At 46.2% G+C, this 27,615-nt stretch overlaps 1 protein-coding gene across 5 annotated transcripts; it reads left to right on the top strand.

Moving 5' to 3' along the window:
• The first annotated feature begins 606 nt into the window (after positions 1 to 606).
• On the top strand, positions 607 to 26,640 carry KLHL20 (kelch like family member 20). Of its 5 annotated transcripts, none has more exons than XM_063406626.1 (13): positions 607 to 663; positions 2,699 to 2,759; positions 9,332 to 9,905; positions 13,924 to 14,082; positions 15,153 to 15,247; positions 16,447 to 16,562; positions 17,354 to 17,537; positions 18,610 to 18,753; positions 18,967 to 19,100; positions 20,216 to 20,424; positions 22,551 to 22,657; positions 24,240 to 24,320; positions 24,406 to 26,640. In XM_063406626.1, exons 2-13 carry the CDS (start codon positions 2,737 to 2,739, stop codon positions 24,434 to 24,436), a joined length of 1,857 nt encoding a protein of 618 aa, XP_063262696.1. In that variant the 5' UTR covers positions 607 to 663; positions 2,699 to 2,736; the 3' UTR covers positions 24,437 to 26,640. The 5 variants fall into 5 exon arrangements, with proteins under 5 accessions (XP_063262696.1, XP_063262694.1, XP_063262697.1 ...); XM_063406624.1 differs by lacking the exon at positions 607 to 663 and adding an exon at positions 747 to 883; XM_063406625.1 differs by lacking the exon at positions 607 to 663 and adding an exon at positions 916 to 1,168.
• The last annotated feature ends 975 nt before the right edge of the window (positions 26,641 to 27,615 follow it).

Below are 27,615 nucleotides of genomic sequence, written 5' to 3'. Positions count from 1 at the left end.
CTGTTCCAGTGCAATCACTGCACGGATCAGTTCTTCCTTCCATCCAGGTGGAACCTCCCGTGCATCTCATCCCAGTGGCTGGCACTACTAAGAGCCTGGCTCCATCATCTTGGCATCTCCCCTTTAGATATTTATTCACATTAATGGGGTTTCCTCATGCACAGGACAGCCCCACATGTGCCAAGTTCGGCACACAGAAATGCCTTACCCACTGAGAATGAGCAGTGCCGTTAATCTGGAATTGTGAAGGGATAGGGGCACTAGGGAAGTGATCATCCCTTTGTACTCAGCATTGGTGAGGCTGCACCTCGAGAGCTGCGTTCAGTTCTGGGCCCCTCACTTTAAAAAGGACATTGAGGTGCTGGAGTGTGCCCAGCCAAGGGCAACAAGGCTCGTGAAGGGTCTGGAAAACACCTGAGGAGCGGCAGCGGGAGCAGGGGGTGCTCAGCCTGGGGGAGGCGCGGGGAGCTCACCGCGATCTGCAGCCACCTGACAGATTAGATATCAGGGGAAAAAAAATAAATCACAGTCAGGGTGCTCAGGCACTGGACAGGCTGCCAGGGAGGAGCTGGGGTCACCATCCCCGGCCGCGTTTAGGAGGCGCCCGGACCCGGCGCTGCTCCAGCGCTTCCAGCGGCGCTGCCGGGTGCGCGACCGGACTCGGTACCGTCCCCAGAGCCCTCTCCCAACCACGATTCCACGACAGGACCCGCGGGCCGCGCTCCGGGCCGCGGGGCGGGCCGGCCGTGCCGCGGCGGGGCGGAAGGGGCGGGCGCGGCTCGGCGGCGGTTGGCGGGGCCGGGGCCGCTTCCTGCGGCTGAGGACGCGCTCGGGCGGCGCTGCGGGACCGCGGCTCGGCGGCGGCGAGGAGCCCGCGCCCGGCGTGAGTGGGGCGGCTCCGCGGGCCGGGGGCGCGGGGCGGGCCGGGCGGCGCTGCCCGCGGCCTGCGCGGCCGGGGCGGCCTGGGCTCCGCGCCTCGGCTCGGCCCGGCCCGGCTCGGGGTGGCCCTTGGGCCCGGCCCGGCTGAGGGCAGCGCTGCCGGTCCCGCCGGGACCGCCGAGTTGTGCCGCGGGCTGCAGGGCCGCGCTTGGCCGGCAGAGCCGCCCCTCAGCCTGTTGCTGCCCCGCGGACAGCGCGGAGCACCGCGCTTTAAATGCCTTTATTTTGTGTATGTGCGCGTGTGCGTGTTTCCCCCTCCTCCCCGCTTTCGGCGTGGGTTTTAGGGGATTAAATCTGATGCAATCGGGGGGGCTAAGAATAGCCTGGTCCACGTTCGGTGGCGTGTGCGAAGCGCTCCGAGGGCCGCTCGGCGCTGCTGGCACACGGGACAGCCGGCGGGGCGCGGGCAGGGGTGCGGGCAGGGATGCGCGGTTCCCGGAGCTCTCCTCGGAATTGGTATGCGGTGCCCTAACCGGGAGGAATTGCCTTTCTTTATTTGCAGGGAGCTGTGAACCTGAGTAATTTGCAAGTGCGGCAGCCGGCAAGTCGGAGCTTATTCTTCATTAGCTGGCTCCGCTTGTGTGGCTGGGATAATGCTCGCAGAGAGTGCTGCGTGTAAAATAAGGTTCTTTTCTGCACGTAGCCAAACAGAGCTATAACGGTTCTGTAGTTTAATTTGGGTTGTGCCAAAAATGTTTTGCTTATTGTTGAATGCAGGGCTCCAATCTGACAGTCTCAGTCTTCCAAAAATGATCTTGTTCTTGCTAAATTTATGGGGTTTTTTTTCTCTTTTGAATGCTCCTTGTGTTTATTTTGAGGTTTAATTCATTCTCATTCTGTCATTGCTTTTCCCATAGTTCAGTGGTTTCCTGATTCTCAGTCCGGTTCTGGAGGGGTAGAAGCCTGTGACTATCAGTGTGGAAGCAGAACACCCTTCTGTTCTTTTAATAGATTTTTTTTTTTACACGGAGTTAGGCTTATTGCTTTGAATAATAATTGAATTAAATGTATTCCTAAGTGAATAGCTATCGAAAATGAAATTGTGGGAAGCGATGCCCTTGTAAAAAGGGTTAATTTACATCAGAATTAGAAGTTAGTGGTTGAATATGAAAGGCCTGTGCAGTTTGCAACTGCTATTACTCTCAGAAAATGAATATTTGGAGTGGAAGTGTAGTGAGCATCAAGCAGCATCGTTCATCTTTGCAGATGTAGTAGCATTATTAGCATCCCTCTTACCTCTGGGGCACAGTTATCTTCAATTTCCAGACACAAGTTTTATCTTCTATCAAATTCTGGCTCTGCAGTGGAGCTGGTGAGCAGCGCTGGGCTGTTTATTTGGTGCCAGCCTGCCTTAAATCTCTGCTAAATGTGTGAGGGAGAGATACCTCCTGGCTCTGAGCAAGGAGTGAGAGTGAGCACCCTGTTACTTCAGATATTTTTCCCTTTGGTAGAATTAAGGATTCAGGGAGGCAGGCAGTTTGCTGACTTTATAATGTGTGTGTTCTGTTTGGTAAGGAATCTTTGTGCAGCTGTGGTGAAAATATTATTAATGTTGGTGATGTTTTCTTCTGGTTTATCCTCTGCACTCCAGGTGTTGTTAGTCTGGGCTGTGAATTTATAACTGGGTAGGAGCTTAAAGGCACATTAGTACGTGGTTGTGGGCAGCTCTGCTCTCTTAGAGAGAGACTGAGGAGGGGAAAGAAGGTTCTTTTGATTCAGAAATCACCTTTTCTTCTCCTTTTTTTTCCTGTTGGATCAGGTCTTGAAGTGTAGGGTGAAGGTTTCTCTCCACGGTGCATGGACGGAAAGCCAATGCGCAGGTAAGAGACAAAAACAATTGTTCTTCTCTTCCCCAAATAGGATAAATCATGTGAGTTGGTTTTGGACGTGCCTGGACTGTAAAATGTTGTGTGGTTTTGGATTTTTTTTAAAAAAGCCTGGCTGTGGGGAATTAGGAAATAAATCATTCCTCTTTAGTTCTTTCTTAAATGTATTTAGCTTTCAATATTTACAAGACCAGATGTCTTTCAGGAAGAGTATGGAAGAAAAGTTACTGTAATTCTCCATCCCCTTTTCCACTTCCCCCTTTTACTGTCATATTTAACATTCAGTATTTAATCACTTAGGTATTCAAACTGTGGAAAATAAACCACAGGGAATAAATTTAAACTTGCTTTCCAAGGGACATGGTTTTTCCCTTAACAAAAGGAATTTGGTGAGGTCTTGGGTGAAAGGGAGATTTCCTTTTCTAATTACGGATGCCAGCTGCCTCAGTTCTAATGAGCTGGAGATGCAGCTGAAGTTTAATTCAGGGGAGCTCTTGCTGTGGTTGTGTCAAAAACATTCTCCCTCATATAGAGAAAAAAATTGTCACAGTAATTCAGCACGATGACAGGTTTGCAAACAGGGTTCTCTGCTAGTTCTTGTTGATATTCCTTGCTTGATGGCAATCCTACAGCAGAATTTAACAGCAGATACATTGCTGTACATGATACAGGCTGTGTGGAAGCAAAACTGCCTAAAGTTCTTCACCTCTAAATGAATTGGAGAGAACTCTTGGTCTGTTTGTGCTCCTTGGGATGTTGAAAGAAGGAAAACTTTATTGTGGGTAGATCTGTAAACACTCATGTTAGAGAAGGCAAGGCTTTTAACCATGGATGTATGTACAGAGCATTTTTAGCCACAGAAACCATTAAGCTGGGTTCTCTGTAAGGAGGCAAGAGTAGCTACTTAAAGCGTTAAAGAATGGCACAATGGTGTTTTAATTAAATTAGTTTTCGTGAATTTAGTTTGCTGTGCTGCTGCTGCAGTTCAGCAGTGAATAAACCTGGGACATGACAGGGGTATCACTGAGCCTGGGGGTTGTGCTGCAGTTTTGCCAAGATAAGAAATGTGGTTTGGTCAATGAGGAGCTGTATGTGACTTTTACAGTGAATTCCTTTTCCTACAAGATGGGTTTAATAGCAGATGGAGCTCTCTTTCATCATAGCCTTCTTCACTGGAGATTGTTTAACTCTTAACCAGCATAAACCTACAGCTTTTAGGTTTTAATGTTGTTTTAGCAAGAAGTTTTTGCAGAATGACATAAAATGGGTGACTAGCTTGGCTTGTGTTCTTGTTTTCTCCCTACTTTTTGTGTCCCTGGTGGGAAAATTGAGGTTCTAAACTTGTTTCTGTGCCTGCTGTTTTCCGTGTCTTGCACTGAGGCAGAGAATCCCCATGCTGGAGTTTGTGTGTCAGTTTGTGGGTTTGTGGCCTTGGACTTGCTGTTGTGGAATTTCTGTCTGCCACTCAGACAATTTTAGGTTTTGTGGTGGGCAGCAGCACAGAGCTGAAGAAGTGAAGAAATTTTTTATTATTGCTGCAGCCTGGCCTGACAAGCGTATCTCTGCTGTGAGCTGTGGACTCCAGTTCTTGAATCCAGTTGCCTGTTTCAAGGGCCTCAGTGTGGGTTGTTAACATTTCTGTTTGTTCTCCTCCTGTTGCCTGTCTTAGCAGAAAATGATAAAAGGTTCCTGATTGGATTTTGGGCCCAGATCTTCCTATGAACTCTGGCTAAGCAGATGGCAGAGCACTTTCTTTCATCCTTTTACTCAGGGCTCTGAAGCCAATTTAACAGCCCCACGTGGGGGTTGTGGGAGGTCCTGCACGAAGAGGGCAGTGGGGCTTGGCCAGCAGTGGGTTAATAAACACGGTGAGATGGTATCAGATGTGTACAGCATGCAGAGGGGAGGAGGAACAGCTTGAGCAGACAAGGAATTCCAGCTATTCCTGTCAAGATTATAGCAGGGAACACGAATTGCTGCTGCAAACAGGATTTACCCTGCATTAGGAATGAACGGGTGGTTGGGGCAGGCTGTTCTTGCTCACTCTCAGGGAGAAGCAAGAGAATGTGGCTTTGCTGAAGGGAAAAACAAGGCAGCAGGGAGCTCTCAGTGGAGGGCACAGCACCCAGACAAGCAGGGCAGAGCAGATGTGATGGCCAGGGCCAGCCAGCAGTCCTGGACTCCCTGGGCAAGTAGGAGTGAGGAAGGAGGCAGGGAAATCAGCTCGGGATGGGTGGGTGCACAGTCAGGTGCAGGCTTATCTTTAACGTAGCTCAGACATGAGGGCTCGAGCACCTCCCAAAGGAACTGGGGAAGCTCTCCCAGCTCTTTTTCACCCAGCTCTTTCCTGGCAGCCTTTTCCCAGCTTACAGCAGTGCTGTATCAGAGCAGGCTTGAGCAGCCAGACTCGGCAGGAGGAAGGAGGCTTCAGGTCCTGATGGTGCACTCAGGAGCTTATCCAGCTACCTGGACATTGCTCTTGCCCAAAACAAAGTGCAGAAGGCTCAGGAGGGTTTTGGAAGGCTCCAGTAATGACCTCCTCTTTCAGAGTATGGGCATCCTCAGTTTCACCCTGACTGGGATGTTTTCCTCAGTCAGGGTGGAACTGGGTTTTCTGGGCTTGGTCAGTAAAAATCAAACCAAGCAATGTAAACAGGGGCAAATACACCAGATCCTTGCTGTTTTCCTTTTGTGTAATGTAAAATAGTATTTCAGTCAGGTTTATCTGCTTGTTTGCATAACTTTGTTGAGAAAGCTTACTGAAATCTTGCTCGCTAGGCAAAAAAATGAATCAGTGGTATTTTTTCCCTGATAATCAGACTTGTGGCTAACTTAATTCCTAGAGTACTGATGCCACAGTAAAGCATTCCTATTTACTTGGTTGATATGTTGTGGTGGTGACTTCTGTTGCCAAAGGCTGGGCCAAATCGATGGCCCTTGTTCCTGCAGCTCTGTAATGAGTATAGGAAATATTTCTTAATTTCAAATCAAGGCACTGACAGAAATCACTACCCATTTGGTTTGTTATTTTTGTTTGCTACTAAAATCTCTTGCTGCTGAAATCCACTCTAGCAATGTGTGATTTTTTGGATTTCAGTCAATGTTTTTCGCCTGAGATGTGTGTTTCATAAGCCTTAGGACAGCCTGTTGTTTACTGCTGAACTGTGTTAAAGCCTGTTTGTAATCTTGTGCTAAAACACACATTGTCTTAAAAAAATGCAGATTTGAAAGTTAACATGCCCTTATGACAGCATAGGAGAGAATTTTCCTTGGGTGTGTGTTATTAGATATTTTTTTAACTTTGGGAGGAGCTGCTGTAAGGATGGATGTCTCATCGATGCCCCTGTTAATGAATGAAGTTTTGGGCACTGGCATAGCGGAATGAAATGGAGGGCAGAGCAGCCTGTTTATTTAGCTGACTTAGTGCTGCAGACTGCCTGTGTTCCCATTTGTACTTCTCAGCAGCGTGCTACAAAAACTGATCCTTTGTCAGCCCTTTCTTAATCCCATTGTATTTGCTGATTTCCCCAGCCCTGCGTTTTGATGGAAGCTAATCCCAGAATATCTGCATAGCTGGGTGTGAGCGTTTTATCCGAGCACACACACATTTCCTCTGGATCCTCAGCCCTCTTTAATCACCCTGGCTATTCAGGAGCAGCTCTGAGTTCTGGGGGGGGGAGGCAGCTCCCCTGACTTGTGAGAATCAAGTGCTGCCTTCTGTCTTTCACACCTCTAAGCCACTGACTCATCATTTCATTCTCTGTGCATATTTATGCATAATGCACACATAATGCAGTGGAATTATGATCCTCGTGGAGACACAAGCCAGCAGACATGTCCTTTAAATTCACACTTCTGTGCCTGTGTGTAGCAGCAACCCACTGAGCCTCACATCAAGCATCTGGGTCGATCCAGCTTGGAAATTCTTAAGCCAATTGATCACTGGCTTCTGCACCACCCAGAGATAAGTTATGGATGAATCAGGAGTGCTCGTTTGGTTGTTACTCTTTTTTCCATCCATTCAGTCTCCTTTAATCATTAACCAGCACTTTTCTCCCCAGGAGAAAGGAGGCTGGGTACAATGCAGGCTCTCACATAAATGCTGGTGAGAACAATGCAGGAATGACTTTGGTTCTTGCTAACCAGAGGCCTTTTCAGTGAGTTAAAGATGTCTTCAGCAGGGCCTCCCATTCGGGCAGAAAAATCCTTTTCAGTCCTGGCTGGGGAGGACAAGGGCTACTGCATAAACCTGGCCAAGTAATCCCTTGGCACAAGCTGGTACATCCCATAGCCCTGTGTTGGCAGGGAGTCTTGGGCTGGGGGATTGGCAGGAATATTGTGTATTTCTTCTGGCAGCAGGACCTTAAGCTAATCTGTCTGTGCTTAGAGCCTGTGCCACTCAGATCTGCTTTAGGGCTGGTTGCAGTGGGAGATGTCTTTGAGGAAAACCTGCAGGTATGACAGAGGGTTGTGTGCTTTCCAAAAAGGTGCCCTGTCCTGGGTATGTACCATCTCATCTGATCTGTAGTTACATGAAATGCGTTTTGATTTGAAGAATGCTGCTTCTGTGCTTTGACTGACAGCCTGGTCAAGACAAACCATCCAGAACTGTGGTAGCATGTGTCTTAAAAGACCTCTTACTGTGTTCTTTTTTGCCTTCCAAGGGTTGGTTTGACATAGTTCAAAACACTTAACCACACAATAAAATCGACTTAGCTTGCTTAGCAAGAGCCAAACTCTGCAGGGGAATGTTTGTCACCACCTTTCTCCATCTTTTGGTAGAGGGATTAAATTATTTACCTTCTGGCCTTGGCTGCTAAGGACCATTAAAATAAGCCAATTAGGTAAATTAATCTTCAGCCCAAGTTTCTTGGGGTTTTTGTAGGGGTACCATTAATTGTGGTTGGTGTGTATTGCTGCAAGGGAAGTTTAGTTTATGCATTGTTTGTGAGGAACTTGGCAGGGCTTTGAGAATGATTGTCAAACCCCCCAAAGGTGAATTTGGGTTGTGAGGGACAAGAGTGGGTAGAGGAGAGTGAGAGGCAGTGTAACAGCAGAAGGATTTGTCAGAGGTGTCAGGAAAGCAGAAGGGTGATGGATGTAAAAAAGGTGGAGCAGGGATAAAAACCCAAGGCATTTAAGATGCAGAGACTGAGCAGAAGCAAGCAGCAAAACCCAGAGGGGAGCCCCAGCTGGATCTGTGGAACTAAGATAGGAGGAAGAGGTAATGGTCTAAAACATCTGAATATGATGATCAAGGAGAGGGTGTGGAGGGAATGGCAAAGCAGGCTAAGATGCAAGTGAATAATTTGAGTTGCTGCAAAGCGACTGGTTTCCTAGTGCTTAGAAAGTGCATTTGACATAATAATGAGCAGAAAGATGTGAGGTGTTGTGTTTTGTGGTTTTTTAAATTCTTTCCTTCAAACCTGCTGCAAATTACATTGAGCCATGGCAATGCCAAGCTCGATTTTTCTTTTAACTCTTAATGTGAACAGTGAGGTAGTGGCAGCTCACAAATGTCAGTGCACCAAGGAAAAACTGGTAGTAGCCAGCATGTTTTGGGTCTTTCAGTGCATCTCCAATGCTCATAAACCATCAATAATCTGATACTTTGCTCAATGTTCTTTAATTGTTCTCAGCGATGGTTTTCCTTTGATGTGGGAAGAGGCAGCAGTTTCCTGGGTTTTCTTTAATTGCATGTGGAACTGGGAAGAGACTGTTTTTTCTCTGTGCTGGTAACTTAGTTTATGTGTTCTTAAGTGATTCTTCACCTCTGAACTTACCATCCTGACTTCTTGTTCTTCCCTTTTTGCTAGGTTGATAGGGTAGATAAAACAAGTATCTTCTTCTTGTTTGGTTTGGTTTCACCTGCCTTCTGCCATTCTTGGGGAAGATTAACCTTCTTTTGACACGTGCCAGGGAGGGTGGATTGAGTCAGGAGCCTCCATAACTCAAAAATAATTGAAGAGGTGATGATTAAAATGGGTGTTCTGTGACCCTGAAAGATGCTCGTGGTAGTCTGCAGGCTGTCTCGAGCTCCTGAAGTCTGTGTGACACTTCAGTGTGTTCAGACATTACAGTGATGAGTGACCCCATTAAAAGCGTAGGTAGAGGAACAGAGAAGTTTGGTTAAGTCACAGAGCTGGAACTCTTTGCAGTGCAAATCTGTCTCCAGCTCTGTCAAGGAAAGCTGCAGTGTCTGACAGTGGGCAAGTCAGCTACTCTGTGCTTTGAGTCACTCTGTGAAATGGGGATAATGTGCCTTTACCACACAAGGCTACGGTGAGGTTCAGCTCATAAATATGTATGTGTAGCTGGATATTACAGCCGTGTGTCACAGAAAGCGTATAAAAATAGCAATAAATAGAGGCCTGCTGCAAGCTGGCGTTTGTTTACTTCCAAGCAAGCCTTGCTTGGAGATGGATTCCTCTTTCATGTGGTCACGTGCTTGTTTTCACGTCCCGGCGTGGACTTACGGTCACGGCCGGTGCCGGGCGGCGGCTGCGGCGCTCGGGGGCTCTGGGCTCCCTGACCATGGTGCTGTACCTTTACCTCCTGCGCTGCAGGTGTGCCAGCACTCGCCCAGGAGAGACCGGAATGGACGTGACCAGCCGCTGCACCCTCGGAGACCCCAACAAGCTGCCCGAAGGGGTGCCGCAGCCCGCGCGCATGCCCTACATCTCCGACAAGCACCCGCGGCAGACCCTGGAGGTCATCAACCTGCTGCGGAAGCACCGGGAGCTCTGCGATGTGGTGCTGGTAGTGGGGGCCAAGAAGATCTACGCCCACAGGGTGATCCTGTCGGCCTGCAGCCCCTACTTCCGAGCCATGTTCACCGGGGAGCTGGCCGAGTCGCGGCAGACCGAGGTCGTGATCAGGGACATCGACGAGCGCGCCATGGAGCTGCTCATCGACTTCGCCTACACCTCGCAGATCACCGTGGAGGAGGGAAACGTGCAGACCTTGTTGCCGGCCGCTTGCCTTCTCCAGCTGGCCGAGATCCAGGAGGCCTGCTGCGAGTTCCTCAAGAGACAGTTGGACCCTTCCAATTGCCTGGGCATCCGGGCTTTCGCTGACACTCACTCGTGCCGCGAGCTGCTGAGGATCGCTGACAAATTCACACAGCACAACTTCCAGGAGGTAAGGACTGCTGGGGCTGGGGTGTGAAATGTGTCAGCGTGGCCGGTGAGAGCTTTCAGCAGCTCTCGTCTTGTCCTTTTGTCCAAATCCTGCCTTTGCACCTGCTCTGTGCCCTGCTGGTGATGGGTGCCTGATGTTAAGCGGGGAAGAAGGAGGAAAGAGGTGGCAGGACTGTGTTGTACCCGTGGTTTGTATATGATCACAGCATTTCTTCCCTGGAAGATGTGTGGTGAGTGCTCTGTGGGAGGCAAGGTCGTGGGTGCAGTAGGATTTGGCACTGAATCTGTCATGCCTGCACAATGGTTGGACATTCCACTCCTCTTCCAGAAATATTCTGAATTCTACATTCTGGTTGGAGGAGAGGCAGGTGTTAAAAGTAAGGACAACACATCAATAGAACACAAAAACTTTGATGTTGAGCTCTGGGATTGGAAAAGTGGGTGTTTGGGGGAGCGTGAGGCTGCCTCAGGGGAGTCTTTAAATCCCTTGTTGTAGCAGAACTAGGATTTTGCATCTATTATTCAGCAGAAGCTGTCTGAAAGTAATTCAGATGTGTAATATTGCAGCTGACCTTTATAAACTTAAGTTTCTCATCCTTTGTTAATTCTGCCTAGATGATTTTTTGGTGGAAAAAAAATGCCAGCAGCTGGTTCAGAGAAGGATCAACATAATAATTAAGGATTGTGTGAGCAATAGTCAGAGAAGAGTGGGTCTTTACTGAACTGCTGCAGAAAAATCTCCTCTTCCCACCAGCTTCACAGGGAGATCCTTTCCAAAGGGAGGAACTCCAGGAACTCCTGGTGTTAATTTAGTTTCCCCAGAGAAGTAGCAGTATGGAAGTGCTGTGAGTGATGACAGCTTGTCTCTTTTTTTTTTTTTTTTTTTTTTTTTTTTTTTTTTTTTTTTTTTTTCTCTGACATGCAAGAAGCAGATTGGAATTGTATTAATTTCAGTCAGGTAATATTTAAGAAAAATCTGAGCAGGAGCAACACAACAGAACACGACTGTTGGACACAGTGAAGACTGTTCTTGGTATCTAACTGTGGACACAACATCAGGTTCCTCCAAAAGCTGCAATTAAATACATCTTTTCTAATCAAATAGAAGCTGCTATTTAAGATGAGTTTGTTTTTGTTAGAACTTGGTGGTTTCCCAAACCCTACATTTTAGCTGGCCACTTCATGTGCTCTCTGCTTGCTCTGCACTTCTTTTCTTCTGTTTCTTTTTTTTTTGTGGGGGGTGGGAAGCAAGATGCTATCCAGATGGTTGTTTATTTTCAGTGCTTGCTTGTTTTACTGGTTATTAGATCTTGTTATTACATGAGTAGAGCATGCTTAACAAGCCTCTAAATAAGTTTTTAACAGCTTGACAGTTTTGTTTTAAAATGTTTTAGCACTAATACATGCAGCTAGCTGTTAAGAGCTGCCTGCTATGGGCTTCTTTTCTTTTGCAGTCCCTTGAAGACAACTTTGTCTTCCTTATCCCTGTTAAAGCACATGAAGGCAAAAGAGAACACTCTTCCTCGAAGATGATGCAAATTATGATTGCCTTAACTTAAACACAGCCTCTGGAAAACAGAGGCTTAGGTTAGAGCACTGTTTCTTTGGCCTGGGCAGGTTTTGGTGTCCATTGCAGTGCCCCAGGAGTTCTGCAGCTCTTCACCCTTGATAATCACTGCCTTTGCTTCCACTGTTTCTCTGCAGACAGTGTCAGTGGTGCTGCTCCTTGGCATTGTATTCCATCCTGGCGGTGTTTTCCACCTGGAGAGTGGATTGGTGATCCCTGGGGAAGCCAGGCACTTGTCTGTTGAGCCATCCTCCACTGTGGAGGTTGAAAAGTGATAAATTCTGCTTCCTGTGCGGAGGGTGTGTGGTCATCGTTCCTCCAAGCTGGCAGAGAGGAATGTGAGCTGGGAATTTCCTGGGTGGCAACGTGAAATATTAAGCAGCAGGCACCAGGCCAACCCATGCAGTTACTTTGAAGGCAGTCTGAATTGCTTCATGTCCTCTGCTGTGCTAACCTCTGCTTCTATTAATTTTTATGTGTATTGCTGCATTACATCATTAACTTCTCGGTAAAATGTTTTTCCAGTTTTTTTTCCATTCCTCCCAATTTAATTTGTTGCCTGTAACCCCTAGTGGATTTTGTGCATGTAATATGAAATGTTTCTATTAACAACTCCTCTGCACAAGGGCAACCTTTGTATTTTTATTTTTTTTTCTCTCTTGACATTTGTGTTAAGGGAAAAGTTATATTTATGGGTGGACAACTTGTGCTTTTATCAACAGACAAAAATTGCACTCCATGTTATATAGTCTGACATGAATTCTTTCTGTTTGTAAAAGCACTGATGTACAGAAATGCTGCAGAGGAAATGAAATCCAGCCAATTCTTGTCCACTAAGCAAGTCAGTTGAATAGGTCATTAATATTAGTCAGGTAATTATGAGTGTCTTGATTAAGCCAAAATAAGCCAATGCATTTAAAATAATGATTTGTTTTACTAAGTAAACTAACAAGTTGTACAGTAGTAATAATTGGTTTAAAGAAGTGCTTTGAGTGTTTTGAATTTTGTGAGGCCAGCAATGCCACTGGGTGTCCTGAGGGTCAGAGAGAGAGAGAGAGGAGGAGCATCTTTAACTCAGGAATTTCCACAGCTGCTGTTTTCAGATTCTGAAGCTGTTTTAAAAAACCGTCAGACTAAAGTTTACACATAAGCTTTGTAGGAGGAAGGGAGACCATGGAAAAAAGCTGATAAAGATCTTTGCTGACCAACCCAGTTCCTACTTACAGGCTGAAGGAGTGTGTGGGCCAGCCTTGTTGTGGCCTTCACTGTCCCCAAAAGCTCAGAGTACCCAAGAGCCAAGTCTGGTAACTGATCTCGTTGTCCCCTCTGTTCGTTTTTTAACAATATTTTCTGCTGTCAGTAACTTGGTGATTCCTGCATATTTGTTCAGCGCCCTTAAATAACTTCTTCAGGTAATTAAAAGGACTGCACAACTGACTGCTGTTGACATGATCATGCCAAAGAGTGTTTTTCTTTAATTTATGCAGCAAATTATGAAATAAGTCACAGAATTCTAATGTGGTCGCAGATGATAAGGACAAGCCAGCATTCAGTTATTTTCTGTCCCCGAACCTTTTGGAAATTGCAATACAGACTGGGAATGCTTGCAGGGAAGGCGAGCTGGCAGTTACCAGCCAGGCCATTTCTGCAGTTTTCATTTTGATTCTTGCACCTTTCCCATCAACCTGGTGCCTGTGCAGGAGCTGTGGTGGGGTGTGAGCTCTCAGGGCAGTCTGACTGACTCACGCTGTGTGAGCAGTCCTCCAGCAGCAGCCAGGGCCTCCTGAGAAACTTGGTTGCTATCTTGGATGCTGAAGGAATTAATGTGTTTGTCAGTGGCTTGACTTTCACAAGAGATCAGTCCTTAGGGGCTCTGAGGCTCTGATTCCCTCTTTAGTGCATCTCGACTACTGCATACTCCATGTGTATATTTAGAGCAAATGAAAGAGGCAGGATCAGATGAGTCTCCTGAAATATTTTCTATTCTGCCACAAATCAGGCTTTGTGTGTTCTCTGCAATGCCTCTGGTAACTTGTTAGAGATCTTATTTTTGTGCTCTGTTTTGCCTTCCTTGTGAATCTCTGCACTCCAGTGCTGCTTTTTAGTCACGTATTTGTTGCGGTTTTATTTCTGCTTTATGTATTAGACACGGCAAACGAGGAGACTGACTTTAAAGGGAGGCTTTGTTTTTCTTGAATTTTGAAACCTGATCAGTGTCTTCTGTGGTTTAACCCTTTAAAAGTGTTAAAGGGTGTCAAAGCCATGCCCATCCAGAAGTGTCTTTTGTTACTGGGGGCTGCGTTGTGCCCTGTGCAACAAACTCTTCACGTGTGCTGGTGTTGGAACTGATGGGGATTTGGCTTTTTACTGGGTCAGTCCGTGAAGTGCTGGAGTGGTGGATGGCTCTGATGCTTTGTCCTCACTCCCCCCCTTTTTCCCCTGCCTTTCCCAGGTGATGGAGAGTGAGGAGTTCATGCTGCTTCCTGCCAACCAGCTCATAGACATCATATCCAGCGACGAGCTAAACGTGCGCAGCGAGGAGCAGGTGTTCAACGCCGTGATGGCCTGGGTGAAGTACAGCATCCAGGAGAGAAGACCCCAGCTGCCACAGGTAAGCTGGGGCACAGTGACAGTCCAGGCTGCTTTCTCCAGGGGGAGAGGAATGAGGGATGGTAGGGTGGTACCAGAGCGCTTCTGAATGGCGTAAAGCCACTGAAATGCTCTCTGACTCCTGCCTGTGTTAGGTGGCCTGCACTGTCCCTTCATCTAGGCTGGAAGCTGCACTGGCCAGAGCCTTCATTAGGGGCTTTGTTGGATTGTTCCCAGGTAGGACTTGCCAAACGAGCTCACTCCAGCAGTCTGTCTGGACAAACCTGCCTGCACTGCTTGGAGAGTCGTATCAAAACCACAGTGGAGAAGAAAAGGCTTGTCTTGCTTTGCAGTGCTTCTTTAAGCTCTGCTGCTTGATTTGTGCCTCAGCCCTCACGATGTTACAGTGGAGCTTGTCAGAATGGTTTTGTTGGAATGTGATGCTTCATCTGAGCCAAGGCATTTCACGTAGCAGAACCCATTCTGACAAAGCTGTCAGCCCAAAGCCTCTGAAGTCTCAGGCTGGCTGATCAAAAGAGGTGAGCATCTGCCTGCCTCACTGTTTGTGCTTTGGAAAGAGACATTAAATGCAACTTTATTTACTGGAAAGCTTTTGAAAATGATGTTAAGTAAACAAACCAAACTGGAAAAAGCTGCTCTTCTCAAGGCAGCTTTTAATGCTTTTATAACTGTTTGCTTCTGTCTATACGTGCTTGGGCCTTCAAATTCTAAACTCTTGTGAAAGACATGTTGTTTCTTATTGTTCATCTACTCTGCAACACCACTCAGGTTTAAGAGAGCTAAATGGTTGATAAAACCACTAACTTAATCAGTGTTCAGGAAGATGTCTTGACATCTGTCATTTTCTAAAGGTTTCCAGCTGTGACCTTGTTTTCAGCTGTTAATAGATCCGGTGGATGGTCCCTTTCCAAAGACTGATTTTCTGCTGGGTATCTAGACTGGGATATTAAAAAGGCCAATGTGCTGTGAGACAGGCTGCATTGGACTAAAATCCTGTTGTTTTCCATTTGGCTTCTTGCTTCTCTGTGGGTATCTGTGGTTTCAGCATAGGTGTTCTGGTTTGTGTTTTAGGTCCTGCAGCACGTCCGCCTGCCCCTGCTGAGTCCCAAGTTTCTTGTGGGTACAGTGGGTTCTGATCCACTCATCAAGAGCGATGAGGAGTGCAGGTAAATCTCCTCAGCCATTTACAGAATTGGATTATGTTGTCCTCTGAAACTGTGCTCGTTTGTGCTGGTGAACGGGTAATGCCTCACAATTTCATCCCAGGCAGCTGGGAGGATAGGAGAAGCAAGAAAAATTGTTTTCTATTTGCATAATAGTCACTGGTGCGCCCTAGAAGTGGTTTTGTTCTTTCAAGTTTTCAGTGAAATAGCAAACTTTGAGTGTGCAGTTTGACTGTTGGTAAAAGACCTTTCAGCGTATTGATTTTCATTTTGTCTTTTTTTTTTTTTTTCTCCCCTCTAGTCATGGCCTTTTATTGCAGCTTAGCTCTTGCATGGCTTTCATGATGATCTCAATGGGATCTAAAGTAGTTTTTCTGTGTAGAATGTCTGCACTTTGATAACTAAATTGGACTCTGGGATTAGAGTCTGCTCTTGCCCACAAAGATAATGCAGTGAATTTGTCATTTCCTCCTCTTACTGTTTGAGTCTCACCTTTCTGGTTCTGCAGAGTTCTGTATCATCCACAAAGCACATGATTTATCTTGTGCACATTGTAAAGAAGTTCAGGGCATAGGCTAAATTGTTCTCTTCCTCAATATGCATTTATACTGCAGGAATTCCACATTTGTAGAGGGAAGGAGGACTTTTTTGTTCTTTTTTGTTTTATTCAAGGGTTTGAAATATTAGGATTAGTCCAGGTGGCAAGTCATGAATGGATGGACAGTGTGAGCTGGCCAGAGCTGATGGAGAAAATATTCATCAGAAGGGTACTATCTCCATCTATTGGTCATGTGTGGATTATATATTTGTGTGCTTTCCAGCCCTGTTCTCTTCCAAGGCAAAGCCACTGACTGTTGAGCTTTAGCTTGAGGCAGGCTGGATTTTTCTTTTCTGCACAGTAAGCCTGACAAATCTCTTGTCATAGTTGGTGGGTTTTTTTAATCAGTCTTTTTATAGCAAGCTGTATCTGTTGTTAGCTCTGGCCAAGCACTGGTGCAGGTTTGCTGCTGTCAGTGGCTTACAGACAACCGATGAGTATTCAGGTGACAGCGTGCGTTTAACCGGAGCTGTTCATGCTCTTCTCTGTGACCTGTGAATACCTGAGGTGCATGACTAGTGCTGGCTGCTCTTCCCATCCCTTCTGATTGGCCCCCTCTCCTGAGACTCAGCTCTGGGGGTTAATATTTTCCTGTCTTGCCCAGGGATCTGGTGGATGAAGCCAAAAACTACCTGCTGCTGCCCCAGGAGCGGCCGCTGATGCAGGGACCGCGAACGAGGCCGCGCAAGCCCATCCGCTGTGGAGAGGTGCTCTTTGCAGGTGTGTGTCCCTGCAGGGGGGTGTGCTGTCTGCAGGAGATGGTGGAGGGCCTGGAGGGGCCATATGAGGAGCAGCTGAGGCCACTTGGTCTGTTCTGCCTGAGGGAGAGACTGAGAGGAGAGCTCGTCATGGTTTACAGCTTCCTTGTGAGGGGAGAGGAGGGGCTGGCACTGATCTCTGCTCCCTGGTAACTGGCAATAGAACCTGAGGGAATGGCCTGAAGCTGTGTCAGGGGAGGCTGAAGTTGGATATTAGATAAAGATTCTTCACCCACAGTAGAGTCTGGCACTGGAGCTGACTCCAAGGCAGTGGTGACAGCACCAGGCCTGACAGAGCTCAAGAAGTGTTTCGACAACGCTCCCAGGCACATGGTGGGATTCTGGGGACTATCCTGTGCAGGGCCAGGAGTTTGATTTGGATCCTTTCAACTCAGGATATTCTGATTCTATGTACTTTTCCCACTTAGGCCAGGAGACTCCAGGCAGGATTTTCTAGTGGTGGTGTTCCCATAAAGTCTTCACAACCTATTTCTGATGTGACCTGTGCATTAATATTTGAAAGTTTGAGTTAACTTACTCTTTCTTACCCACGTGATTCGTCTGGTGCTGTGAATCCCACAGCATTTCCAAACTTCAGTTCCTGCTCTCGAAAATCTCCCTCTCTTTTGTCATTACAAACCTCAGAAGGAGTGACTTAGAGATGAGTGTGAGGGGTGACCTGTGCCAGGAGCTGGGGCGGTCTGTGTGCTTGGTGGGTGTTTTTGTGACCCTGTTTGTGGTGTGTGGCTGCAGTGGGGGGCTGGTGCAGCGGGGACGCCATTTCCAGCGTGGAGCGCTACGACCCGCAGACCAACGAGTGGAGGATGGTGGCTTCCATGAGCAAGAGGCGCTGCGGCGTCGGGGTCAGCGTCCTGGATGACCTCCTCTATGCTGTGGGAGGCCACGACGGCTCCTCTTACCTGAACAGCGTGGAAAGGTAGGTCTGCATAAAGCCCCTGGGCACAATTCCAGCTCTCAGTGTTCAAACCTGCGTGCAGCCTTAGGAATGAGTTGATTTTGCCATTTCCTCCTGCCTTGCACCCATCTGGTGTAAAACACTTTGTGTCAGGTTATCCCCACCATAATGGGACAAGCCAAAGCCTCTGGCATAAGGAAGGAATCTCTAGGAGATGGGTCTGGGTGTATTGTTGGAAGGAGTGGTGATCCTGGTTAACCTTCCTTGCAATTGTGGGTTTGTTTCCTGAGTTGTTGAGGAAGGTGAGGTTACAGTGAGCATTTCTTAGATGCTGGGGGAAAAATCCTAGAATTTTGTTGTGTAGTGGCAACTTGAGAATTAAGGAACCTTGGCACATAGACAGAAGAAGGAAAATAGGTCAGTTTTAGGCCTGTGAAAGAATAAAGTTGAACAAGTTTTACCAAGCTTCCTATTTCTGGGAGCTGCGTAGGGCAATCCCCATGGCTGAAAGCCACATGACTCAAGCTCTCCTACTACTCTAAATCTTGGCCCTGTAACAAACCCATCGAGCTTTACAAACACCTCCTGCCACCTCGAGCCTCCCCTTCCCACTCTGAATGCTCCCAACTTCCCAAATCAGGACCCTAGCATTCTGTCTCCCACGTCCTGCACCTCCTTGCTGTGCACTGTATTTCTTTGTCTCTGGATTCCCAAGTCCATCTTGTTCCTCCATATTTTATCTGGAAGTCCCAGTGCTGGCTGAGTTCCTGTGTGAGCTGCAGGGAACAGAGCAGAGTTAACCCTGGCTGCTGCTCTTTGCTGCAAGTTACCACATGCCAGCCAGTCTCTCTCAGGCACCTGCAGCTTTGATCTTCAGCTTGATTCATCCCACCCTGCAGTTTGAACACCCCTGGAGTAGCATGTACTGGATGCATTGTACCACTTCAGGCCTTTTATCCAGCCTACAAAGGGCTGGCTTGCAGCTGAAGCTCAGGATAGGCAAGTTTTACAGCCTGAGTAGAGCTCCCAAGCATGGGAGAGTCTGAAGCAGACTGGGCAGGTAATTTGTGCTGTTTGGTGTGTTTTTCTCCAGGTATGATCCAAAGACCAATCAGTGGAGCAGTGATGTTGCTCCCACCAGCACCTGCAGGACCAGTGTTGGAGTAGCAGTTCTTGGAGGCTACCTCTATGCTGTGGGTGGCCAGGATGGTGTCTCTTGTCTCAACATTGTGGAGAGGTACTTTTTAATTACAAAAAAACAAAGAAAAGTGGGGCACAGCAAGAAAGAGGATCTCTTAAAATGTGCAGCTGATGCAGACAAGGTGGAGAGGAGATAGGAACTGCACAAATCTTACAGGGATTTTTGTTTGGGGAGAATAAAGTCAGTCTTCCTGCCCCTTGGTGAAGATGTCAGCACTTCACTCACCTCCAGTGTTTGTTCTTTTGCCAGGTATGATCCCAAAGAAAACAAATGGACTCGAGTGGCTTCCATGAGCACCAGGCGCCTGGGAGTGGCAGTGGCTGTGCTGGGAGGCTTCCTCTATGCTGTGGGAGGCTCTGATGGAACATCTCCTCTTAATACTGGTATGCCTCTTGCTGTCCCTTAATCCCAGCCAGCTCCTGCGAGCCCATCATGTCCCCTAGTGGATGCTCAATATCTCAGTAGTCAGTTTGTGGACGTTTTTTTTTTCTTCAAGTAATAATATCCATACAATAACTCACACTCAGACTTGTGAGCCCCTGTTACCTGGTTGTGTGGCATATTTTTACTTTCTCGGTGCTTCATTTGGCAGTATGTCCTCAATACAAGGCTTTGATTGTTTGCATAGCAGTTGAAAGCACTTTTGTTTGTTTTAAATTCCTGCAGCAGCCATTTTTGCTGTGGGAAGGAAGGTGCCAGAGGTAAAACTGCTGCAGGTCAGTTTGTAGCATTGCCAGCTCCCTCTTATGTGTAGATCTGAGTGTGATTGATGCTGGGGACAGGAGAGAGATTAGTGAGAGTTCTTTGGAAGAAAAGAGAGAACAAACGGGTTCATGGTGTGAAAAACAAGGTTTACTTTCCTGGTGAAATGTAAAAAGTTTAATAAAAAAGATAATAGGAGCCAGAGATAAAGTAAGGGTTAAACAGTCGGGTGCCTGGCATTTAGCTAAGAGCACCCCTACTATCTTTGGATAACTTTTTTAAATACTTTTTTTTATTACATTAGTTTGTTGCATGTTCATAGGCTATTATGTATATTTATATTTTTCTAAGAATTGTTTAGTATAGCTACTCCTTGGGTCCGCTTTTTTAGGGCATGCATGTTTTTTGGTTGTGGTTTTATTACTCTTCTAGTTTGGGCTGTTTGTACTTTCTTTGGACATCAGGTGCTGATAATTGGCATATTAATAACAGGGGTTTTTATCAAATGTTCACTGGATGTTATTTTAACTAAGCAGTTCAGTTACAAGCATTACTATATATCAGCTCTCTTACTAGTATGTTTAAGCAAAAATATGAAAACTGTATCCTTACAGCAGAGTTATTTTAACATTTTACATATAACATTCATCTCAATCTTTGCGAAAAGCCAACTTTATAATATTTTTATTATAAAGTAATTATAACAATGGCATTTTCAATGTGTGGAAATTGGGTCCAGAAGCGCTCTACCCCCTTTGCCAACCGTGCTGACCAAAGACCTTCCCTTCCTCCACAGTGGAACGCTACAACCCCCAGGAGAACCGCTGGCACACGATAGCGCCCATGGGCACGAGGAGGAAGCACCTGGGCTGTGCCGTGTACCAGGACATGATCTACGCCGTGGGAGGCAGGGATGACACCACGGAGCTCAGCAGTGCCGAGAGGTACAACCCACGCACCAACCAGTGGTCCCCCGTGGTGGCCATGACGTCCCGGCGCAGCGGGGTGAGTGCCGTGCCTCCAGCTGCGGCTGTCGTGGTTTGCAGACTCTCTGCTGCAGTGGGGTGTGGCTCTGAGCTTCCTATAAAGTGTGAGCAGAAATGTAAAGTGTGAGCAGAAAGTTCAGTCAGACAAAACAATCCCTTTCCAGCTTGGGGACCAAGCTCACCATTGCAGCTTCAGGCATGGAAATTATAAACGAATCGAGGAGAGCAGTCTGGAAGGATGGGATTTCATTACCTGAAGCTGGGATTGGACAATTAACCCAAATATGAAAATGGACCAAAATTTACAAAAGTGTGAAAAGTCATGACTTGTGGCCCCCGTCTTGTGGGCCCCTCTTGTGTGGAGCCACAGTCAGGCTCTTGCACTGCCCAAGGTGCCTCCTTTGAAGGCCTTTCAATAATTGCCTACATTATTCCTTTAACTCTGTCTAGCCTCTGTTCCAGGCAGCCTCTCTGGGCATAAAGTGGGGCTCGGTGGGCTCTTCCATGCCACAGTCACCGTGTGGGGACAGCGTGGGGCAGAGTGTCAGTCTGTTTGTGGTGGGCTCGTCCATGCCACACTGTCACCATGTGGGGACAGCGTGGGGCAGCGTGTCAGTCTGTTTGTGGGGAGGGCACAGCGCAGGGTGTCATTGTCACTCTTGCTGTGGGGAGAGCACATGGTGGTGTCAGTCTTATCACGAGGCTCTCCTGCTTCCTCTGCGTCTTCACTTCTTTTCTGTGAGGGAAGAAGTTTGCAAAAATCTCTCTAGCAAGACTGGAGGGTGAAGAGATAGCCAAGTCACGCCACAGACAGCTGTTTAGGATGGGAAAATGAGTAATTTGAGGGCATTTTTAAATATTTTTGGGCCCTTGTATGTGGTCAATTAAGCCTGAAGCCGAGGAGCTTTTAGGTGACATAGCTGTACTTGGTATGAGATACCATTAAAGAACGCTATCAAATTAGTACCTGGATCTCTCTGGATGAATAAGGAGGTGAAAACACCCACTTGCTCAGAGGAAAAAGCTGGGAAACAGGGTTAGCACATGTTTAGGTACATAATGCCAGCAGACTCTCATTGCCTTGAGGCGTGTGTGGGAACAGGGTTCCTGGGCTTTCACTGAGGCTGTTGCCTCTCCTCACTGCACCCTGTGGGTGACAGCATGTTCCCATCAACTGCTGATCGTGGTGCTTTCTTGTCAACAATAGATTACTGCAGTGATTTCAGTAGTCATCGTGGCTGGGGAGGTGTAAATGATCTGGATGTTTATCGTTAGGTACTGGATTATGTAGTAAAGAGAGGATTGGTTCTGTCTGTGTTAGTGTTCCAGGGTCTGGTGAGCCAAGTGTGAATCACAGTCTGAGCAAACACGGGTTTTAGAGGTAGAGAACACACATTTATTTCTGTTCTAGCACAGAGTGAGCTGTCCAACACTGTCCACTTTGGTTTCTCATTAGATATTGACTTTTTATCAGCTGCTTCTGTATTTGCTTTCTGTAGAAACTGCTAAACACATGTTGCTGTATCTGCAGCTCTTCTGACTTCCTCAAGCCAGAACAGGGACCATGTTACATTGGGTACCTTCCCTTTTTTCTGTTATACTCCGTGTTTTCCAGTGGAACTGATCATGTTTTGATGTTTCAGTGATTTTGTGCTTCTGCAGAAAGCCTACATAGAAAGTCTGGAGGCCAAGGTGCTTACAGATGGTCCAAGCCCCAACCTGAGAGGTTTGGGACCAGGGGCTTACCTGTGCTTCTGCTACTTTAACCAAGTGTTGTGGGCTGGTAGATACTCTTCTTGAGGAAGAATTTCAGTCCAGAACATAAGTTTTGTATGAAAAAGGTTTAGATTCTAATGTATTTATCATCATTCAGATGGTTCTACTTCTTGGAGCTGGCAGTAAGGGGAACCCTCTGCTTTTTCTTTGAGAGAATCTCTATTTTGAGATGCATATTTAACTTTCCATGTCTCATTTTATAGGGTATTTTATTTTGCTGTGCCCTAAAAAAAACCCACAAAACAACTCTCTCCTGCAGACTGCCTTTCACCAAACATAGTTATAAAACAGTTCTATTAATATTTTTGTTTTAACCCTTCTTTTCAGGACATCCCTAAGCTAAGTAGCTGCTGTCTGGCTGTTTTGCAGGTTGGCCTGGCCGTGGTGAATGGACAGCTGATGGCAGTGGGGGGCTTTGATGGCACAACGTACCTGAAGACCATTGAGGTGTTTGATCCAGATGCCAACACGTGGAGGTAACTTGAATTTGTGTGACAGTCAAACAGTGAAATCCAGCTGGAGCTGTCCCAGGCAAATTAGGAAGGTGGTACACACCATAACAGAGAACTTGTGTGGGGTAGAACCATCACAACTCTTACTCTGGCTTCTTGCCTTGCAGGAAAGAATCACATCTTGAAAAATATCCCAGTATGCCCTTTCTGTTCATTTTGGGCTGAGTCTCTCCTGCTTCCCATTAAAACTGAGCTTGTCCTTAGCAGAAGGAACTCAAGCCACCATGTAGAATTTGGCCTGTTCACTTCTTGCTTTCAAGCTGAGGCAGTGATTTCTGAATCCTTTTGGAGGAGCTGAAACACTTCAAGCACATGATATTATTCCCCTCTAAATCAGCAAGATTCAGCCACTGGAAGAATGTTCAAGCTGAGACAAATAATACGAAATTGCTGATCAAAATATGTACACTGAGCAGAAGAGAAAGAGGGAAAATAGCCCTTCTAGTCATAACTATCCTTGAAAACAATTGCTTGTGTATTTATTCCCAAATGTAATTAGCATAAAGTATCCAGCTCCTGTGGCTATTTTTGCTACTGTGGTAATCTGGCAAGGGGAGGAATAGAGAGAAAATAATGTCCTTATTCTTACTAGTGATAGCAGTAGTTTAACCCTTCTCTGATAAGAATGGGTGTTGAGCAGCAGGAGGAATTTCCCCTGGTTTGGTGAGCCATGGATCCACAGGATCTTTGGAACTGCTGAGGAAACCAGTTGAGGAGAGAGTAGTACATTCATCAGATTCCTTAGTGGAATCGTTTCAACTACTGCCTGTGACAGTCCAGAGTCAGGGGTTACTGCCTGGCAGCAGTTCACACAGTTTGGGAGATTATTCAAGGTGTTATTAGCTTGTGGGTTTTTTTCTCCACTGAACTCAATATAGGTGACCAGTTTCTGTGGTCTTCCCTTTCTTTTGTTTCCTTGTATCTTGAAGATATTTTTTATTTGTGCAGCCTGACTGAGAAACGATTCTGATGCAATTTGGCTTTAACAAAGCTGTTTGGAGAACTTGCTTCTCCTGCTTCTGACAGCAGACTCCAGTGGCACAGAGGGGAATCTGCATCTGGAGTCTGTAGGGATCTCATATCCCTGTGAAATGCAGACACCATTGCAGTCAACAGATGGTGCTTGGGATGTGTTATATCATGGTGGGATCAGCTGAATGTAGGGGTTTAGAAATAGGAATTAAATTAGTTGAATTGTGAGGACTAAGCCTAGTCCCGTGTTAAACAAAACGTAGCCTAAGGTCAGCTGCAGCCTACAAAGTTTTCTTGTATCTTGCACATTTTACCAGACAGGGAGCAGAAAGTATTTATTTCAGGAACAGATTTTGATGCCAAAACAAGCAGCAGTTTCTGTTCTGAGAGAGAAAGGCATGAGCCAATACAGTTGTTTATTTTTGAAGTAGGTAAGATGGGTGCTCCACAGCTTCTTCAGACAGTAGTGATGGTACCCCGGGCTGGCTCAGTGCTTTCCCCCGGCAGTCCCCAGGGGCTGGTGTCCCCGTGGAGGATGTGGCCCATGTGTGACCCTGGTGTGTTGTCTCTGCAGGCTGTACGGCGGCATGAACTACCGGCGGCTGGGCGGAGGCGTGGGGGTTATCAAAATGACACACTGTGAATCTCATATATGGTAAGCTTCCAGAGGGAGGGAGTCCCCTGCCTTCTCATTCCTAGAAAAAACTGAAGAGACTTGTTGACACTGGACCTCTTTGCAGCTCTAGTATGCACGGTCTAGATCCAATGTAACTCTTTGCCGGTGAACTCTTTCTATGGAATTACAAAAATTGACTTCTGTGAGAGCGTGCCCAGCGGGAGACCACGTTGTCAGACTCCAGGGAACCACTGGACAAAAGTAGAAGTGTTGCTTATGTCCGTATTTTTTCTAAATAGTTCTACATTTTTTGAATAAACCAAACTGTAACGGTTGTTGTAGCGTAAAGGATGCTGATGTAGAGCCTACACTCTGTACTGGGAGTCTGGCCAGGAGGAGGGATTCCTGCTTCCCCTCCTGCTGTGGGAGCAGTGGATGTGGCAGCTGTTTGGTGGGCGAAAAAGTGATACAGAAAACATTGCTTTTGCCTTATTTACAGAGAGCTTCAAAAAAAAGTACTTGACCTGCAAGGTGCCACCTTTGCACAGAAGCTTTTCTGTGCACAGAGTATATTTATTTTTTCATTTGATTTGTATCATGTATTTCCTTTGTATCGCTCACAGCGATGATTCCAGCTTTTTATATACATCTGTGTGTGCATATATATATATATGTATTTTATATATATATATATGTGTATATGTGTGATTTGCATTTTGACCAGCTGGTGGTTTGGGCAGGGCTGTGTCCTGCCAGCTGCTGTGGTTCCAACCCTTGTGGTATAATTTGGGGTCTTTTAGAGGACAGGAGAGCTGTGAGGATGTGTTGTGCCCTGAGTGTCCTTTCAGAACTGGAACTCTCATCGCTCGACTGAGTCAGTGAAGTGCCCAAAAAGGGTGAGAGGAAAAGAATTTCAAACAATGCCTTTTTACTGTACAAAAGTTCAGCTTTTCTCTCCTGTATGTGAACCTGTGCTGGTTTGAAGGTAAACCAGCGGGAGGAATTAACCCCACTCAAATACCTTGCGAGAGATTTCAAGTCAGAATTACAATTCAGTAGAAAGATGACAACAAATATAATGAATACAAAAAGACTGGCTTAAAATCAGCCCTGGTTAAAAGGTGGTTGCAGTGGTTGGAGTGATGGATGAGGGCTTGTCAAAAGCCCTGGTCCTGTGGAAAGCCCTGATCCTTCTCTCGATGTCCAGTGGTGGTGGTTGTGTCCAAATCCCCAAACCCCAGATCATAGACCCTCGAAGTCCGGGCAGGAATGTTGAGTCCCTCCCCCAGGGCAAGGGATTTCACAGTGAAAAGATGGAATTCTTTGAGTCATAGGAGATTTTGGGGGGTCCTTGATGGCCCGTTGGCAGAAGTGACCCATCCCTCAGGCTGGGTGTAGTTGTCACTGTGAATTCAGAGAACGAAGCTGTTACAGAGCAGCCACCATTAACAGTTCATCAGGAATAACGCAATGGGTGTGGAATACAGGGTTAGGCTACACCCACACCGGTACTTTCTCCTGCAACCACTGAGAACCTAAACCCACCTAGTTCTAGCTCACTGCTAAAAGCCTTTTCCCTCCTGTTGCCTGCTCGGTATCAGTTCTTGTCTGAAGCAGGGTGCAAGTACCATCTGTTAATTCTGACACCCACTTCTTGTGTTCCTGCTGGAAGGGCAAACCCACAGCCAGCTCCTTCCTGAAAAAAAAGCTCAGACCAGCCTCACCTCAGCTGCCCTCTTGCCTGTGTCTGTGGAATTCCCGACCACGATGGATGGTGCCCTCTCTCTGAGTGATTTTTGTGCACTTTGCCTGTGTACGGTTAGAGCAGGGAAAGGTGGGAGGCTCATTTATGAGTTTGGAGGGGAAGGGCAGTTTGCTGGCACTGTGAATAACTCCCCCCCAGGGGCAGGGGAGAGCAGGGAAGAACTCAACACTCAACAGTTCTGTTTGTACTGTAATTTCTATTGAGTATGGAAGAATGACCTTTTGCACCTAATCTAACTGTGGACCTTACTAAATTTGATTTTGAAAAAGAGGACTGTAAATTCTTGAGATGAAAAAGGCAGTGCTGACATCTTAAGTTCTTTAACTTCATAGTTTGATTCATGTAACTCAGACTTTAATGTGCTTGAATATAGTAAAAAATACACTACAGTCATAAATGAGACATCAAAACTTTTTTAAAAGCCCCTTTCCCCCTAAAGGTCGGTATTCTTGTGTTTACATATGAAGATCATTTGCACCTTTACAAGGAAAACAAGTATTCTGTAAACAAATGTTTACATGTATCATTTATGCTTTTTTCTAGCATGAGTAACTTGTATAAATAGTGCTATCTTAATAAATTTCTTCTACGCTGTTCTTGGTTTGTTCCTTGGGGTGAAAGCAGTGGGGGGTGGTATTCTGTGGTTTATGTGGACAAAGATGCTGGAGGGGTTTTTCCAGATAAATCCCAGTAAAACAGGCACAAAACTCTGCTGTTTATTGCTGCCCTTCACATCACTCAGAACCAGATTTTTCTGGAAGGAAGCATCTGTGCTATCTGGCTAAATCCTATCTCTGCTCACTTAACTGCATTTATCAATGAGGACAACACAGGGAAGAAGTTAAAAGGGGCTATAAGAATTTAGGTTTTTAGAGATTATTTATGCAAATCTGTTGGAAAGAGCTGAGCATTAGATTTAAAACTTAGCCCTGGGTGTAATAGTCCTATTTCCAAACCAAATACAGGTGCCAGTTATTTCCAGACCTTCTATTCCTTTGTCCAGAGATCGTCTGACTCCAGATAGCAAACTTTGTCTGAAATACTTAAAAAAAGGAAACCAAAGCACCAGAAGTGATAGTTTAAGTAGCTGCTGAGCTGCCAAGACCTTCAGAAGATCACTTAACTGCTTGTACCAGGGTAACAGTTACCACAGATTTCAACCTTAACATGCAAAAATAATCTATCTTCAACTAGTAAAGAATCTGAAACCAAGTGCATGTTTCTTTGTTTAATTCTGGAAATAGGTTAGGAATTAGTTATGTCATGTTAGGCAGTTTTACACTAGGAAAATAAAGGAAACTTGCATCCCTATTTAGGAGGTTATAGAACAAATCAGCTCCTAGAGATGCTTGCACAAGTGTGAAGCAAGAAACTAGACTTGGAATTTTGCTGCTCACAGAAGCATTTAGTAAGTAACAAGTGGTGGTTTGGGCAGGTAAGCAGCAGTTGGAAATAAGCTCCATGCAAGGATATATTTAACTAGACATGGGTGTCCTTTCCTTAAGAGAAAAGATGGAAATTATTTTCTTTATTTAGTACTGTATTACAAAACTACTTGATGCTCCCTAA

This window comes from Prinia subflava, chromosome 10 (assembly GCF_021018805.1).
Source record: "Prinia subflava isolate CZ2003 ecotype Zambia chromosome 10, Cam_Psub_1.2, whole genome shotgun sequence".
NCBI lineage: Eukaryota > Metazoa > Chordata > Aves > Passeriformes > Cisticolidae > Prinia > Prinia subflava.
The sequence above is the reverse complement of the archived record's forward strand: the minus strand, read 5'-3'. Positions and strand labels throughout refer to the sequence as shown.